Raw genomic sequence first — 17,754 nt, forward strand, 5'->3', positions numbered from 1 at the left:
GCTTTAGTATTACAGGGATAAACTCATAATGAGAAGAACATGGCTGTCACAACATCACATCTCTCCCACAGATAACTTCCACAGATGGCAGGAAGTTTGGCTGGTGGTGTTCCCTGATGTCTCCCGGGCGGCCACAACAACTACCTGTTAGTATTTGAGGTGGTCAGTTCACATCAGGTGAATGAATACAGAAAGAAGAGTGCATGGTATGCCTGTGAAACTGCGCCAACTCTACGTATTGTGGTGCATTAGACTTTGTTTTAAATTTGGGAATGAGGACTTTCCATGGACTATATCTACTGAAATCAAACAAAGACATTCTTGCTTGGACTTCTATGTGGCAAGAGAATAAAAAATCACTGGCACAGCCAGGGGAGTGGCTAGCTCATGTCAAGAAAAGTCTGGAGCAAGCCTGGGGCAGTGGGGAACGCATCTGGGCATCTCATTCTAGAACTACCTGGGCACCTGACGAGGGGAGCAGAGGCACATGTGGGGTGGAGAGCCCAGGCCAGGTGCAGGCTAATCACATGGGTGAACTAGCTCATTCCATCCTGAAAACCAGCCTTTAAGGTAAATACTGACTGTTATTCCTGCTTTGCAAATGAGGGAGCTAAAGGCAGATTACCCCTTATCAAAGGATTCCTGCCTATGAAGCGCCACTAAATTATTTCAATTGAAACAGATTTCTGGACTATGAGGCACCCTGATTTTAGAGCCTGTGTGAAAGGCACTGTCTTAGAGGAACTTACCCTCCCTGGTCTTCCCAGGTGGTGCTAGTGGTAAAGTATCTGTCTGCCAAAGCAAGAGTCACAAGAGACGCAGGTTGGATCCCTGGGTCGGGAAGATCCTCTGGTGGGGGGCATGGCAACCCACTCCAGTATTCTTGCCTGGAGAATCCCATGGACAGAAGGGACTGGTCTACGGGGTCACAGAGTCAGACAAAGCTGAAGCGACTTAGCACCCTCCCTGGGCCTCAGTCTGCAAAATGAAAGCAGCTGACTTATAAGAATTAGGGTTCAATATTGAGGTTCAAAATACTCCAGGATGAAGACACAAAATCCCAATCTTTATTGATCTAAAAAGGCCACAGAGGTCTCACTGCATTAATACCTTATCATCTTGATGCATTAAATAGTAGGACCAATTTCATCATGAGGCAGAAGATGCAATTTACAATATACTGACAAAATCACACATAAATTTCAATACATCTATAATTACTTAAAACATATCAGCATGTTACTACAATAACCAAAAGAAACAGGAATTTAACTAGCCTGTTCTCCTAGACCAGTAAACACCAGAATTGTATAGGTATCCTAACTTTTATTGCCATTTGTGAATAGCTTACTTTCTAATTGGTCTATATTTCCTAACTAGCCTTTAATACTGTTTTGGTAAGGACCTCAAACAATACTGGGCAGCAGGTATGAAACAGATAGCTAAGTTGAATGGATGACTTAAAGGACTCCCTCATAAGTACCTATATATTGAAACATATTTTATTATGGTTTGCTTTCAAACTGTTGTTTTAAAACCTAAAACATTACCTATTTCAGAGGATAATAGTAAAGCCCTTATTTGTTAAGAAATGCAAGATAAAATTTTAAAAATTGAATAACAGTAATTAGCATGCTTTTCAATAAGAAAATCACATTTTATTTTCATATCTTAAAAGGTTTTTATATTTTAAAAACTCAAAATTAATTTTATGAGTTCACAAAGTAATACTGTATTTTTCTCAAGATATTAATATACCCTTATATTGTAAACATTGGATGTATTTTACTTGGAGTATTTGCTTTTTTAAGATACGCTTCTTTTGATTCTTTTCATGTTAACATTCTGAAAACAGTACAGTTACATTTATCAGCAGTTAATTTTTAAAGCTCAAGATGAATAGTTTTGTTTGAAATATATAACTTGGTAACATCATGCACCTAATCTGAACTCAAATTGTGTCAGGGTTTTAATTTGTACTGACTTTTAATATGACCCAACTAGTTACTAAACAGCTAACCGTTCCACAAGACGATAAAATATGTCAAATCTGTTGGTTCTGAAGGTGAAGCAAGATGCAGTAATGATACAGCCTATCACTGAGATCCCAGAAGGAAACAGAATTAAACTCAGTTTGAATGGAGGGATTTTAATGAAGGGACAACCTACAGAGGTGTTGGCAGGGTCTGGAGAATCAGCAGAAGATGCTGAGAACCCAGAGAGTGGCAAACCTCCTATCCTCAGCTGAAGATACAGGGGGAGGTAAGAGTACCGCAGGAGGGAGAACTGGAGCCCAGGAAGGCAGGAGGGGTGCTGGGCAAGAAGCTACCATCTTGGAAGCGGGAAGCACCACCTGAGATTTTACAGGGTCATTGCTTCACACCACCTAGACTGCGGCACAAACACCCCAGCTTCTCTCTTCCCCTGTCTCTGGTCCCCTACTTGTGCCTTTCTTCTGCTGGCCAAACCAGAAGCCAGTTGGAAGGAGTCAGCTTTGAGGGGCAAGAACAGCAAAGAGGAAGGGGAATGGCTCCAGGGAGGGGCTGGGGGCCGGGGGTGGGGTGGCAAAACCACTAGGAAACTCAATTACGTCACTGTCCCTGGGGTGTGATTCCGGGTGGCAGGATGAAGTGTGAGCCTCTGATCTCATTTCTCAGAAGTCTACCAGGAAATACCATTTTGGGAAAATAATGTTTTAAAAAAATACAAAACCCTCTTGTTCTTCTGCATTCCTCCCCCTCTTCAAGTTTTATTTAAATCCTTCCTTTCGTTTACCTCCTAGTAACACAGAGCTATTTGGTTCCACAAGCCCTCCAGTTGGCAGACTTTGTTTTCATCCTGAGAGCCTTCTGAACTGTAGGAAATCTTTATACAGCTGTTAAGATCTGGGAAATTTCCCTAAGATCCCTATTAAAGTTGGTGATAACTTTTCCCAAAAGTCAATCCAGCCTCCCACAGATGATAGCATTCATCATTTCTTCGATAAATGTCAAATGCATTTGAAGTAAAACTTGAAGTATTTAGTATGAATGTTCTCTAATCTATTAATTTTGTACATGTGCATAATTTTTGTGTAACTTCTGGTTATAGGACAACTGTAAACAAAGACAGAGACTAATCAAAGCTACATGGTAAGAACACATACTAAGAAGCCTTCTCAGCAGAACCAAAAGTTCTTAAATGGAGGTTCCCTGGGGTGCAGCCCTGACCGCTGTCAAACATGAAGTCCAGGGTGAGGGGGACAGGGATCATGGATGATTCATCTTTGCACTAGCCAAGGCCCTAAAACAGTGTCTTGCACATTTCATGCACTCGATAAATGTTTGCTGAATTGGCCGAACCTTCATTTGCCCCATAATCACTACCCAAAAAGCACACAGATAATTACTTCTTGGAAAAATTCCAACAACTGGTGTTTGATGTCACCTATGTGGTTTCTCTCTCAAGAGCAGTTCTGTAGGATTACATTATTTTATGTTTCTTTCTTCCCCCTTTGGCCTTAATGTAATATATGTGAATAACAGCTTTATGCAAAATTCCTACCAGCATAACCACAGCAGATTTAAGGCATCATATTAGAGATGAGGCTGGCATCTTTCAATTTAGCAGATGACAATGGCTAGGGAAATGCATAATTTGGTATTAACTAAAGACCTAAAGATATTTTGAATATATTCTTTGATTTTTTAAGATCAGAGTTTTGTTTTGCCTTTTTTAAAGAATTAGTGTCACCACAAACTTGGCCTTCATTAAAAAATAATTCTGCATTTCTTTGCATTGAATGAAAGTGCCCAATTACAAAGTTAATTCTGTAACATAATTTTTAAATTTAAACAGCAAAAATGTTGCATCCAAAATGAATCTCTATAGCCCCCCAAAAGACACATATGCAGGAAGACCAAGGGTTTGGTGAAAATTAAAAATATTTCATACTTTGAAATTTAGAATTAATTTAATTTAGAATCATTCCCAAATTTTGTAGTCTAGATTGAAACATTAATTTGAAATGACCTTGACCACTGATATCCTAAATTTAACACTCTTTAGAACAAAATAGCCTTTCTCTTCTGCTTTATGGGCAAATGAACTAAATGCTAAGAAATGGTACTGCCTGGGCCTTTGAACCAAGGCTAAAAGAGATGAAATGCTATCTGATGTGTATAAACATTAGAGGATCCATTTTGAGTTAATAAAAGGATGAGTTTGTTTCATATCCTGTGACAAAATATTCCCTCTTTTCTGAAAATGCTCTTATTTCAACAATAGGGGGTTGTTATTATTATTATTTCCTCCAGGGTAGGGGCAGAGGAATCAAGATAGCTGTTATATTCATTTATCAAAATGCATTGTGGTGAGAAATTCAGAGTGCAGATGGGGAAACAAACCTTGACTTCACCAAAACTTAAAGCTACACTTAGGGTAGCAGGTAAAGGATTAACAGCAACAGTACAAATTCATTAGTTGCAAACTTGACGTTCCCTAAATCTCTCTAACACATTGCTTTAAAAGCCTCAGACAGATGATTTTATAATACTTCACCGACATTTCAACACCTGAAAAGCCTCAACAAGTTAAACCTCTAGTCTTAAAATTTCAGACGTGACCTCACTCAATTCTTTCATTTTTCATTGCTCAAATTCTAATTTGTTTTCATTAATCAATGAATAATGAGGAATTTTACATACCTATACACAAAGAAAGTAGATTTTCACTTTTTTAGGAACCTAAGAAATAAAAAGGAGAAAAAAAACCCAAAATGCTGCCACAGAAATACTTTAAAACAGAATGTTAATTATTTATACTTATCACAGCTCTACCATCCAAAGTGCATGCAGACTTCAAAGCAAACCCTTCAGTAACATCAGTGTTGATAGCACCTGATTGCAGGTTTAGCTGAAATCTTGAGGATCCCAAAGGACCAAGATAAACACATACATACTGTTCTGGCTACTTCATTGCTTTTCCTCACTATTCTTTTGGGGTGACAGACATTGCAGTTGACCCTTTGAGAGGGACTAAAATAGACATGTAATGTTCCTGCTTGCCCAGCATCCTTTCTCTAATTTTTCTTTGGAGAACTCCTCTACTCCAGATAACGTGGATCTGACATCAAACCCCTTTCTGAAGGAAGACATCTGAACCCAAGCTTAGTCAGTGGAACAGTCTATTCTTCATGTTCGGGGAGGGGCAAGTGACTGACACCCCTGTAAGAACAGCTCTACGACTTTTGCAGAAAATACTGAAGAAACAGCGCTATCCTTTCCTTGCTCTGAGTTGGCAGAGGTTCTATTGGGCTATAAGTCAAAACCAGAAAACAGATCCTGATAACCTTGCCTGATGGATCCAACAATGCTTTAACAGGCAAGACCTACCTGTAGGCTTTTTCATCAAATGAGTGAAGTCCTTTATACTTAAGCCAGTCTGAATTGGTTTTGTCACCTGCAGCTAACAGAATCCTGAGTGTAACAATGTGACAATATTTAAAATAAACAGGACTGCTTTTGAGGTTTCTCCTCCTCCTCTACATTATCACATTTCATCACACAATTCAGGAAAGCATATATCCATTAACATTAAATTAATTATTTTTAAACACACAGGATGTGGAAGAGGGACAAGCAATACCAGGGGCGTGATCATTCTGAAATATGGTGGTCAGGGAAATCTTCCTCAGGTGGAAGAAAAGCGGGGATTACATATTTCAGAGAACTCAATCATTGTCCATCAAATGAAAGAATAAACAGTTTATAGCAGAGCCAGGAGTGATCCTTATACTAATTCCCTGAATGATAAATGAGGAAGCGTCTGCAGTATCCTAGGCTAGACATGATGAAGCCCAAACAGACTCAAACAAATAGGACATAAAAATAGTCAAGTTAGATGTGGGGCTCCCTAGGTGGTACCTGTTGTCACTGGCATAGGATGAGAGACAGAGTTTGGGTGACAAAGGAAAGGAGACAAAGCATGGGTCAGTTAAACATGCCTGCAGGGTATCTAAAGCGATCCAGCAGGCCCTCAGAATGGCAGGCCTGGGATGCAGGCAGGCTGAGACTGGTCATACAAGATCCCCAGTGGCACAGGGATGGCAGCTCAGGCTTGGACATTGCCCACTAGAGCCTCCCCCGTGAAAGAAGAGGAGAAGGCTGGGGACCCACCATCTCCCTCTAGATAATCCCAGTCCTGTTTGTGAGCTCCACGAGAACGGGCTTCCTCAACCAGAAAGCCTTCAGTAAAAATCTGCGGAATATCAGAGAGTGTAGACCCTGGGCACTGAGCAAAGGCTGTTGATTCTACACGGGCATTTCTCCAGGTACCCTCCTCTGCTGGGGCTGCCAGGCTCCGCGGCTATACAGGGTACAGTGTCATTATTCAGATCTCACCTCCTAAATTAGTTCGTGCTCTCACATTAGGTGTAATCACAGCTGGCAACGCTTTCTGGGGATGTCTCAAACAGATTTGACTTGAAAAAACAGTTTTCTGTCAATTAATTTGAAGGAGAATTGTTGCCTCTTCTCCCGCCCCTCCTCTTTCTCCTGGGCGAACCCAGTGACCCCAGCAGGCAGGCGTTCCAACGGAAGCGAGGTTCCGAGATGGGTACCTCCAGATGAGTCTTTAAACAGCTATCTTAAGTCTCAAAGACACAAAGCTGAAACGTGTGGCTGTTGTCCATTCCAAAGCAGTCTTCCTGCGTAGGGGAGAGCCTACCCTAGGCTGCCGCAGACCCCGCCGGCGGCGAGCCGGGAGACCGGAAGGAGGTGCTGTCAGCCCGCGATCTAGGTTTGTCCAGATCCCCGGGCTGGCGCCGGGCCGCCGCCTGCCGCACGTCTGCTCTGGCTCGGCGGAGCACCGGGGTTCAAAGGCGCCCGGCGGGGACCCAAGCGCCAGGTGCTCCGGGGGACAGCATTCCCGCCCGCCTCGCATTCGGGTCCGAAGCCTCTTGCTTTGGACTTGACGGAGAGGCCTGACCGCCCTCCAGCTTCCACCTAATGGCAGGTTAACCGCCTGCATTCCACGCCTTTCCTCTTACCACCTCCGCAGCTCCCCTCTCTTTGTCACTTAGCAAAGCTGTGTTTTACTGTGTTGACTACGTGTGTGTAAAGCTCTAAGTTAACGCGTGAGGTAAAAATTCATTCGCCTTGAAATTTCAAAATCACCCTTGAAAACTCGCCCATAAATCACAAGATTTGGTGTCTATATGCAAGGCAATAGTATGTAAGTACACGTGGATAGAACATGCCACAAAGGTGCACAGTAAATAAAATGCGGATGCAAAGTATAAAATTTTAAGTGCAAAAGATAAAAATGGTATCAGGGAAATGAACCTGTCTACTTGCCAGTGCCTCCTGCACTGGACTGTAAGACGCACGAAGGCAGGCTTCGTCCGATTTTGCTCATCACTATGTCCTCAGCGCCTGGAAGCCTGGCACTTCGCGTCCACAAATGTTCAATGATCTATCCCGAATAAATGAAATGAAGAATAAATGAGTGCACACTCGATCCGACTCCGCGGCCCGCAGAGCGAGCACTTCGAGAAGCGGGCTAGAGCGGCCGGCCCAGCGCCATACTCTTGGCCGCGAGGCCAGGATGTGGACACTGGCCTCGATGCCCCGCGGCGCCCGCTCCCAGCGGCTGCACGTGCACCTCCTTGCACCGCGGCCTCGGCGCACGCCCCGCCCCGCCACGCACGCACGCGCCCTGCAGCCCGGCCGCCGGGTCGGCCCGCTTGCCGAGGCTCACCCGCGCGCCCGCTGCCCCTCACCCCTTTGCCCACTGGGGGGCGCTCCCCTCCCGCCCCACTCGCCCACACTCGCGCGTCTCTCGGCCCCTGGCGACTCTACTCCGGAACCTGGGCGTGCGCGCCGCCTCCTACCTGAGGGCCGGCGAGGGAGGCGGGCGGAAGGACTGAGGGGGCTGAACAAGATCGTATCGGGAGGCGGGAGACAAGTGAACGAGCGGCCGCCGCAGACGGCACAGAAACGCGGGCGCGCGCGCGCGCGCGCGCTCCCGGCCCTCGCTCCCTCCGTCGACTCTCCGCCTGAGCCCAACCCCGCTGCCGCGCGCCGCCGGCCTCGCCGCGCCTAATAACAACGGCGCCCAGGGTCAGGTGGCCGCGCGCGGACAGCGCCGTCATTGGCTCGGCGGGGAGCGCGGCGCGCCAGGATTGGTCGGGGGGTGGAGCTTCTGCCGGTGAGGGGGCGGGGCTGGAGAGGGAGGCGGGGAGGGAGAAGGTAGGGGCGGGGCCAGGCCGCGGTCCGCGCCTTTGTGCCCGGCGCGCGCTCTCCGCCGGCTCCGGCTGCATCGCCGGCTGCATCAATAATTCAGAGCGGCGGCGGCGGCAGCAGCAGCCGGTGCGGGCAGGAGGCGGCGGAATCAGCGGGGATCGAGCGGCAGCGGCTATGCATCCAAGTGCGGTTGGGCAGCCACGGTACCCGTGAGGCCCGGGCGGGGCTCCGGGAGCATCGCTCGGGGGGCACGCTTGCCCAGGAGTGCAAGAAGACCCGAAGTGTCCAGAGCGGCGTCGGCAGAGCTGCGCACGGATCTGAGGAGGGGGCTTCGGAGCCGGGCTGGGGCGGGGGGGCGGCTGGCGCAGGCAGCCCCCGGGGTGGGGGGCGGGGTGGGTGCCAGCGCCGCGATGCTGGGCGTCGTGGAGCTGCTGCTGCTGGGGGCAGCATGGTTGGCGGGCCCGGCCCGCGGGCAGAACGAGACGGAGCCCATCGTGCTAGAAGGCAAGTGCCTGGTGGTTTGCGACTCCAACCCTACGTCCGATCCCACGGGCACAGCTCTGGGCATCTCTGTGCGCTCCGGCAGCGCCAAGGTGGCTTTCTCTGCCATCAGAAGCACCAACCATGAGCCGTCCGAGATGAGTAATCGCACCATGATCATCTACTTCGACCAGGTGAGTGCTCCAGGAAGACTGGATGGGTGTGGGTTGGGGGGGAGGTAGTAGGTAGATGTTCGACCCTCTCCGAGGTCTCAGCGAAAACGGCGGGGGTGGGGGGGAACAAAAATTCGGGACAGATTCTTGCCCACTCCCCTTCGTTCCCGTCTCGTTATAGGTACTAGTGAACATCGGGAACAACTTTGATTCAGAACGCAGCACTTTCATTGCCCCGCGCAAAGGAATCTACAGTTTTAACTTCCACGTGGTAAAAGTCTACAACAGACAGACCATCCAGGTCAGCTGCCGCCTCAGGGCCAGGCCCCAGCCCCGGTAGGGGGCTACTGGCCGCGGGAGTGAGTCGGCCCGGGAGGAGGGGTGGGAAATAGAAGGGGCAGCCGCATGTGCCCAGGGCAGCTTGGAGGAATGGGTAGCAGGGCCTCACGGTTCTATGGCTTGGACTCTCCCTTGCTTTCCAGTCATGGGTTCTTGAAACCACCTCCAGGCACAGTTTTCTGCCTCCGCCTTGTGGGACCCTCCAAAGAGGTCCTCCCGCTACGGAACTCCGGGGATTTCCCTTAAGAGTTTCTGCTAGCATCCCAGACAGTTTCCGCTTCTGGAAGCTTTCCGCGATCCTCGCCTTCAGCACCGCGGACAGTATCCCCGACTCCTGTCCCAGCACTCCAGCCGGCGAGAATCCTGTGCGCTTGCATTCAGCGCCACGCTCCGGGGGAGTCCTGGCGTCCCTCTGGGGACCCACTCCGGAATTCTTAACAAGTAGCGCCTAACTATATCAGTTGAAAGGTGGAGAGAGAAGGGAGGGGCGTAGTGCCACACCCTCCTGGCTCCAGCCTTGCCCCAGCCAGCACTCACAGGCTCTCCAGGGTTCCCAAAGGTTTTCGGGTTTCCTCTGGGCAGACACAGAAGGCGGAACGCGCGGCTGGGGGAGAGGGCGCTGGGCCTTTATCTGCTGATGCCACCGCAAGGGCAAAGCTAGGTGGTGGAGGGCGAGGCTGGATCTGGGACGGAAACTGAGCCCGGAGTTTGGGGATGAAGCACGGAGTGCAGCTCTGCGAGAGATTTCTCCTCTGCCGAAACCTCGCCTGGCTCCTCCGCTGCGTCTCTGCAGTGTCCCGGCATCTGGAATCGGGAGGAGCCAGGGTTTTTGTTTGTATTTGTTTGTGTTCCCGGAAGCGCCAGTTGTCTGAGTTTCTCTCTGAGGCTGGAGGGGAGGGCAAGGCCGAAGGTCTCTGGGCGCCTGAGCCACCTATGAGTTCATTAAACTGGATAAAAGAAGGCAGTCAGGGTTCGATTGGCGGGCCCAAGAAATGAAAGTTACTCCCGTTTGGGGAGCAGACCCTTTCTGTCACCCAGATGGGCCGTCTTTCGCCTCATTGGGCCCTCGGCAGTAAATTACAAAGCCCCTTTTCTTCCCGCCCCCGCCCACCCGCCGTCCCCTGCTTCCAAGCTTTACGTGTCAGCCAAGCGATGAAGTTCGCGATTTCATCTACGCTTCGGTACCCCGCAGTGGGGTACCCCACTGGGTTGCCCCTCTGAAGCCGGCCTTTTTCTTTCTCAGGTGAGCCTCATGTTAAACGGGTGGCCGGTGATTTCAGCCTTCGCTGGTGACCAGGACGTGACCCGGGAGGCCGCCAGCAACGGAGTTCTAATCCAGATGGAGAAAGGCGACCGAGCATACCTCAAGCTGGAGCGGGGAAACTTGATGGGGGGCTGGAAGTATTCGACCTTCTCCGGATTCCTCGTATTTCCCCTCTGACTGGCTCATCTCGGGAATGGAGGCAGGAAGAGGGCGAAGGCAGGAGGGGAAAATGATAAAGAGGCTGAACTTTAGAGGACGAGAAAGCGGCACGACTTGAAACTTCCTACTTGTTCCCCAGCTGTATCCGGTAAACGAAGCGCAGCCCGGCGGTTGGACAACTTAGTCCATTTCCTCTTTAGGAGAAGTAAATTCCGCTTAGCTCTGCGCACTCCCATTTCCAAAATAAACTCGCCCCCAACTCCAGTTGCAGTAATCAAGAAAGACAGACTGCCTTGTCACTGTTTCTTACCCCGTGTTCATGTTCCCTACAATTTATATAAAAGAAACTTTGCATTTCACTGTATAATGTGAAATATCTTCCTCCTCTGAGTCCCGCTCTGAATCTTTTCATCCGCTGAAATCTAATGTGTCCCTCCCCCCTTTTTTTATTTTGGAGAGGGGGGGGAAGGATTTTTTTTTTTTGGATGGGGAAGTAGTTTTAATTTGGCAAGTACTGCTCTTAAAACACCGCTCGAATTAATTAGCTGAAGGTACTTTGTATGTATCCTCGGCTGCTTGTTAGCAGAGAAAGGACTCACCTTAGCGGTGACTGGTTTAAAAAAAAGAAATATATATATATATAAATATAAATATATATCATTTGTACACGAAGAACTGTTCCCAGTGGAAACTGGCTGTATTTCCGTATTTCTATGTCCCATTTGGAGTGATCGTGAAACCTAAGGCTGCTTGATGTTCTGACGCTTGTCAATGCCCTCGTGTTCTGTGGCTCCACTAAACGCCAGGAGGTTCTTCCGGACGCTTCCTCGTCCTCTGTAACATACCTGTGAATAGCCAAGATTTAATTTTGCTTTAATCCAATAAAGTTCAAGTGGAACTTTTATTTTTCTGAAACAGCTTTCTAAACTCCGCATCTCCCCTAGTTGCGAGGTCTGGGGGCAGGGGTGCGGAAGGGTGAGATTCAGAGGTGTAGGGGACTTGGCGGCGTGCAAGCAGAGACAGGATAAGGCAGGAGGGCTTCCTCGCGATGTCGGCGCTCGCTCCTTCCTGCGCGGGCCTAGGGCCAACCCTGCATTCCGCCCTGTGCTCCCTGCTTTGGCGCAAACGTAAGAAATTTGGCTGAAATCTTGCTAGGCCAGGCCCGACAGCCGGCCTGGAAGCGAAAAAGGCTTTTCGCAGGCCAAGTGCATCAGGAATAATTCCAACTCGAGGAGCCAGAACCTTTCTGCCCTTTCGTCACGCTTCCCACGCCTCGGCCTCCGGACCGTCCGCTCACAGATCCCGAAGCTGCGTCTGTTTTATTCCGCCTCCTCTGAATCCCGAGTCCGCGCCAGCGGTATTATCCGGCGCCGGGGACCTGTGATCGCGCTCATCGCAGGACTTTTATTTAAGAGGTTCGTCCAGGAGTTTTGATTGTATCGGAACATAATGTGAAAGCAAAATTGAAATAAACGACTTCGTTTTAAGTCTGGAAGTCTGACTCAGTCGCTTCGGCAGAGGGGAAGTCGGGCCGGGGAAAGCAGGTGGGCGGCCAAGGGGCGGGAGCCGCGGCCTGCATGGGCCCCTCTGGCTCTGGTCCTTTTGGAGGTTTCTCCTGGCCCGAGATTCAGAGACGAATTTAATTAGAGGGTGGAGAGAAGCGGGAAGGAGGTTAATAACAGCACCGTAAACAATGTTTCTCGATTTATTCCTGTGGCTCCTCTTGATTTAGGGTCAACAAGCGAGCGGCCTGAGCTGAAACTCAACCAGGGCTTCTCCGGACGCAATCCAGGGGCTCGGGCGTCTAGCTGGTGCCCTAAGCGGCCCCAGCAACCCCGGACCCTCACGGGTTAAGTAGGGCCTTAGGGAATGAGGGGGGACCCGGTCTTTTTCCTGCCCCACAGTTCTCCACCCTAGTCAGTCCCCAGGGAAGTGAGGATAAGGAGTCCTAGAGGAATTTTGAAACTATTCTTAAAAAAAGAAAAAAAGACTTAAAAAAACCCCAACTTTCTCCGCATTCTTCCGGTTGGAAGGGAGAAATCTGAGAGCTGGGGCGCTGGGCAGCGGAACTAGCTCGACCCCCGCTCAGCGGGAGCAGAGCCAGCCCGCCAGGCGCGCGCACGCCGCACAGGCTAAGGCTCACCGCCGCGCGGGTGGGGTAGCCACCGCTCAGGGGAACTGAGCCCCAAGCACCCTTGAAACTGACTCGGCTGTGAGTGGGTGGTCGGCGAGCAGACCCGCACGGGTGGATGTCCAAGCGGTGCGACCACCAGGCGGTGTTCTGCAGGGATACTTTGGCAAGTCCTCTTGCTTGGCCTCAGTTTGCCCATCTGTATAAAGAGGGAGGAATCTGAACATCTCCAAGAGTCCTCCTGTCCTGAGGTTCTAGCCTTTCTCTCTGGTCTTTTGCTTGGATTTCCTGAGTCCTGACTGCAGCCAGGCTGAGCTGGCGACTGTAGGCTAGCCCGGAAGCCAGGAGAAGTGGACTATCCAGGAACTCAGGCTCACTTTGAGTCCTTGTTCTGGGGCCTGAAAGGTGAACACAGATAAGGAGTGAAGGGGCCCCAAGTGACAAGAGTGCAAAGTTACCCCTTGATTCTGCTGGGGCTCCAGCTGGCCCCTTCCTGGCTGGAGCTCTTTCTCTCCAAACTCTGACCTTGGCCTTGGGGATCCTTCTCATCTGGTTCCAGCCACTTCTTTCACCTCCTGATTCCTTCTCTCCACCATCTGATGAACCCGTCTCCCACTCCTGTCTTCATGCCTTTGCACCTGCCATTTCTTTTCTTCAAGTTGAAGTACCCTTTTTTCTTCTTCCCTACTTGTCAGAATCCTTTCTTTCTGAGGATCTAAGCAGTTCAACTGAAAGGCCTTGTCCTCTGGGAAGTGGTCCTGTCCATACAGCACAGACCCTGCCTTCCTGTGGCTACAGCCCCCTCCTCAACCTTCCACCAGATCTTACCTGGAGTTGGCAGGGAGGACAACTTCGGGTCGGTCCTGTCTCCCAGCAGGTTCCAGGACTTAATGGTGGCCCCCACCAGCAAGTGCTAAGCGGGTAGTCCTGCCCCAAGGGCTCTAGGGAAACAGGGTCCGCCCCCACACACTATCCTCCTCCTCAACTGTGAGCCTCCCACCTAGCCTGGGGATGGGGGACTGTGGGCAGCTCTTTCTCTAAGACCATCCGGGGCCTGGCACTTGGCAGTTGGGCCACCTCCCTCACCTCTGGGGCGAATGTGGAGGTGACTGTTAGCTCTGCCAGAGGCAGGCGAATGACCTTCATCTGAACATTGTGCTCCAGCTTCAAGGAGGGTGTGTTGGGGATTGAGAGGGTTAGAGAAAAGGGGGGTTATTAGCTCAGTAGGGACTACCTCCCTGCCCCCAACCAGAGGCTAGGAAGGTGGGGGGAGGGTGTTATTCTAACCCACCTCAGAGTGGCTTTCTTTAAAGCTTAGAATCCTCTAGGCCTTTCTAGATCTGGGTCTTGCTTCTTGCTTTGATCTCAAATAAACCTGACCAGAATCAAGGCCGTAGGGGGTCCAGGACCACACCTTCATCAGCTCCATCTTCTGTCTGAAACACTCCTTTCCTGCCCGGGTCACCTTGGTGACTTCCTTCCTTCTATCCTGCCTCAGTGGTCACCTCCCACGGGAAGACTTCCTCACCCCAGAGAGGAGAGTGCCTACCTCTTCCAGGCCTTCTGCTTTGGGCTGTGGTCTATCTTACCACAAGTCCTCCTCCCCCACCCAGTCCCCAGAGCGCAGAGCTTGAGTTAGGGGTCTGGTGGAGGGGGACTATGGAACTACCCAGAGCGGGCGGGCGGGCTGAAGCGGGAGTGGGGGTGAGGGTGGCGGGTGTGGGGGAGGGGGAGAAGGGGTGGCCGGATGGGGGGGTGTAGTAGGGGTGGTTTCTAGGACCCAACGAGCCCAGACCCGACTCGTAGGCAGAGGTGTTCCAGGCAGCATCTGAGCTTCTGGGTGTCTCCGGACCAGCGCTGGATCCCTGGCCAGGTGCCAGGGTCACTGTCGCCTGTGTTGTCTGCTGCGCAGCGCGGGGTTGCGCGAGGTTTCGCGCAAGGTCCCAGGGCTCGCTCGCTCGCCGGGGCTTCCACTGTTAGCAAAGCTGGGAGCGCGCCCTCCAAGCTGCGCTGGAGCTGATGCTCGTAGCCCGGGCGGATTGGCTCCTAATGAGAACATAATTACCCAGATGGAGAGGGAGCCTCACCCCGCTCCTTAATTGTTACCGTTATGGGGTAGTGGAGAGGCGAGAGAGTGCTGGGCTGAGCGACGCGGGCCGGGCGTTTCCGCGAATACAGGGCGGGGTCCTGGTACCCCCCGCCCCCACCCGCACACCCAGCTGAGGTGAAAACCTGGAGCCCTGCTCTCGACCCCTGGCGCGCAGTGCGTCCTGAGGCTACAGCCCGAACCGCGTTTTCCTCAGCTCCTAGATGCAAGGGGTGGGTTAGATGTCTAGGGTATCCTCCAGGTGATCTGACTTTTCTGATGAGCACGTCTGTGAGTCGTCTTCCCCTTCCCCCACCCCGCCACACACCTCCCGGCTGCGTTTGTCACCCCTACTAGCTTTCAAAGAAAACAGTGCAATCTTTTCCCGGGTCTGTGAGGCCAGCGGTGCCCTTGAACAGGAAGGTCAAGCTGGGAGGGAAAGTGGAGGTACCCTCCCTTTGAGCCAACTCAGTGGGAAAGAAAAGCTTTCTGGGGATGATAACAAAGGTCTCTTGGCCTCTTTGCACAGGGCTGCTCATTGAAGATACATGCACACTCTGTCTGAGCCTCCGTTTGCTCATATTTCAAATGGGAACAATAATGTCTACGCAGCAGCATGGTTGCTAAAAGGTATAAAAATGCTCAGCACTGCCTGACGCAAGGTAGGTGCTGAATAAATGGAAGCAACAATGAGGAGGAATGGCCCCAGTAGAGCTATCACTATCACAGAAGCAAGACTTGAAGGAACATCAAGAAGACAGGAAAGCTAAAACCACAGGGGAAAGGACACAGAACATGTGAGTTAGAATCCCGTGTCCTTTCTTCTTCCTGCACATTCATCTCCCCACCCACCTCCAGTTAATCATGAGAACAGGAGGATTTTACCTGGGAAGTGTCTTTCATCTCCATCCCCGTTGCCCATATATTTGCGTCAACCACTGTGGATGAATACTCTAGCTTTATGTCTGCTTTCCCTTTGGGTGTGAGCGCTGTTTACATATCTGTGTTCATTTTTTAAAAAATGATGCCACTTTAATTTATTTTTAAAAATTAATTATTTTAATTGGAGGCTAATTAGTTTACAATATTGTGGTGGTTTTTGCCATACATTGACATGAATCAGCCATGGGTGTACATGTGTTCCCCATCCTGAACCCCCCTCCCACCTCCCTCCCCATCCCATCCCTCAGGGTCGTCCCAGTGCACCAGCCTGAGCACCCTGTCTCTTGCATCCAACCTGGGCTGGTGGTCTGTTTCACATATGATAATATACATGTTTCAATGCTAACAGTCTTTTGGACTCTGTGGGAGAAGGCAAGGGCAGGATGATTTGAGGGAATAGCGTATCTGTGTTCATTAAGAGAGTGAGCCGCTTGCATCCCGCGCATCTTGCTTGGCCCAGCGCCTCCTGCGGTGGGCACAGAGCAGGACTCCTGTGATTGTGTCAGGAGTGGAAGCAAATGGTGACTGGCCTGGTTGCAGGACATGGACCCAGCCAGTGAAGCTGCCCTTCAGGGGACCTCTCAGTCCTGGAAGCGCCCCATCACTGATAGGAATGCTGACGTGGAAGTGCTTCCACACTCTGTGCTGGCTGGGAAACCTTGCCTGGGCAACTGCACTTCTCATCTCTTCCTGTTTCATTTTGTGCTCAGCCTGTCCCTGGAAGTCCCACCTTTGACCCTGGGAAAGTCGTGAGCAGGGACAGTGAGGAAAAGGCCGAGATTAGATGTATGGGTTGGTGTTTGGATTTGTTGCTAGGTCTTCATGCTGAGAAAACACTTCCGGCAGCTGTGAGAAGACACTGCAGCTGAAGTCAGGAAGGAGAACTTTATGATTAGAAAGAAAGAACTTTCAGGTGTGTGACCACAGTCCAGAGCCCAGGGGGTGTCTTTGTTCATCTTTCTAATCCCTAAGAGATCAGGGAGGAGATGCAGAAGGAGGGAGAAGGGGAAAGGAGCAGGCTCCAATCTGACCTTGAGGTCCACCCAATATACGAAGTCCTCTCTGAATGCTGCCCATCAGGGCTTGGCCCTCTGCTGACCCCCTGAACTCCCTTATTCAGGTCACACACTGACCACTTGGATGTTAAGCTTCATGGGGCAGCAGCTGTCATCTGTGGTTTCTCACAGTGCATCCAGAGCCTGGCACAATGTCACGGTTGGTAGATGCTCAATAAATTCTCCCTGATTGAATGAGTGAACATGTGAGGGGGTGAGGAGAAGGAGGGAGGGATTACTGGTTGTGTGGTGAGTGCGTTTGTCTGACCCAGCAGACTGTGAACTCCATGGAAGTATCCACCTTGTTATTGCCATATTTATAGCTACATTCTCAATGCCTAGCACACTGCCTGGAATAGAGTCAGCATGAACAGTTTTCCTGAACAAATGAACAAAGAATTATGGTACTTTGGACCATGGGATTCTGGAATGCAGGCTTGAAACATTGTTCACTTCTTGAGATCCCCACTCTCCTCATGAACAGTCACATTTTATAGAGTGAAATTGAATTGTACTAGTTGTCTGCAGTTGACATTATAACACAAGTCTTTCTCACATGCAGCTTGCCCCATCCTGCCCCCAACATATGGTCAGCTCCTTAGAGGGTAGGGACCATATTTTATTTTAAAGGGCAACACCTAATAACATGATTCACTATTGGTCGATTGGTTGCTTAATCGAGGATCAAGCCATCAAGTCTGTGGCAGTGGGTAGGGTTGAAGCCTCTCGTGATGGCACCAATCAGCTGGTGAAGCCCAGCAGGGTTTTCCATGGTGCCAGCAGAGTAGCCAGGTATAAGCAATAGCCACGCAGCACCTTGGTCAATGGGGGAGCTGGTATTTCCTCAGCAGACCCTGGCTTGTGGCTGGGAATGGGATTTCTGGGGTTTTGTTCTAGCTAAAT

At 50.3% G+C, this 17,754-nt stretch overlaps 2 protein-coding genes across 2 annotated transcripts in view; one reads left to right on the forward strand and one right to left on the reverse strand.

Moving 5' to 3' along the window:
* Positions 1-8,883, reverse strand: part of LOC122421317 (atherin-like) — a 74,977-nt gene extending 66,094 nt beyond the window's left edge. Inside the window, exons 1-2 of the mRNA XM_043437174.1 lie at positions 8,761-8,883; positions 7,871-8,719 (exon numbers count right to left, since the gene is read on the reverse strand). Of these exons, the coding sequence (XP_043293109.1) occupies positions 7,871-8,719; positions 8,761-8,883 (972 nt within the window). The remainder of the gene's footprint in view (positions 1-7,870; positions 8,720-8,760) is intronic.
* Positions 8,633-12,124, forward strand: CBLN1 (cerebellin 1 precursor). The gene is made up of 3 exons (XM_043437826.1): positions 8,633-8,896; positions 9,057-9,176; positions 10,458-12,124. The coding sequence occupies exons 1-3, from the start codon at positions 8,633-8,635 to the stop codon at positions 10,653-10,655; spliced, it is 582 nt and encodes a 193-aa protein (XP_043293761.1). The 3' UTR covers positions 10,656-12,124.
* The last annotated feature ends 5,630 nt before the right edge of the window (positions 12,125-17,754 follow it).

This window comes from Cervus canadensis, chromosome 18 (genome assembly GCF_019320065.1).
Source record: "Cervus canadensis isolate Bull #8, Minnesota chromosome 18, ASM1932006v1, whole genome shotgun sequence".
Taxonomy (NCBI): domain Eukaryota; kingdom Metazoa; phylum Chordata; class Mammalia; order Artiodactyla; family Cervidae; genus Cervus; species Cervus canadensis.

Bases quoted from the DNA above. Each gene is read 5' to 3' on its own strand.
- CBLN1 (XM_043437826.1), top strand. From the start codon at position 8,633: ATGCTGGGCGTCGTGGAGCTGCTGCTGCTGGGGGCAGCATGGTTGGCG. The intron at 8,897-9,056 runs GTGAGTGCTCCA...GTCTCGTTATAG, and splicing joins TGATCATCTACTTCGACCAG to GTACTAGTGAACATCGGGAA. The intron at 9,177-10,457 runs GTCAGCTGCCGC...TTTCTTTCTCAG, and splicing joins ACAACAGACAGACCATCCAG to GTGAGCCTCATGTTAAACGG.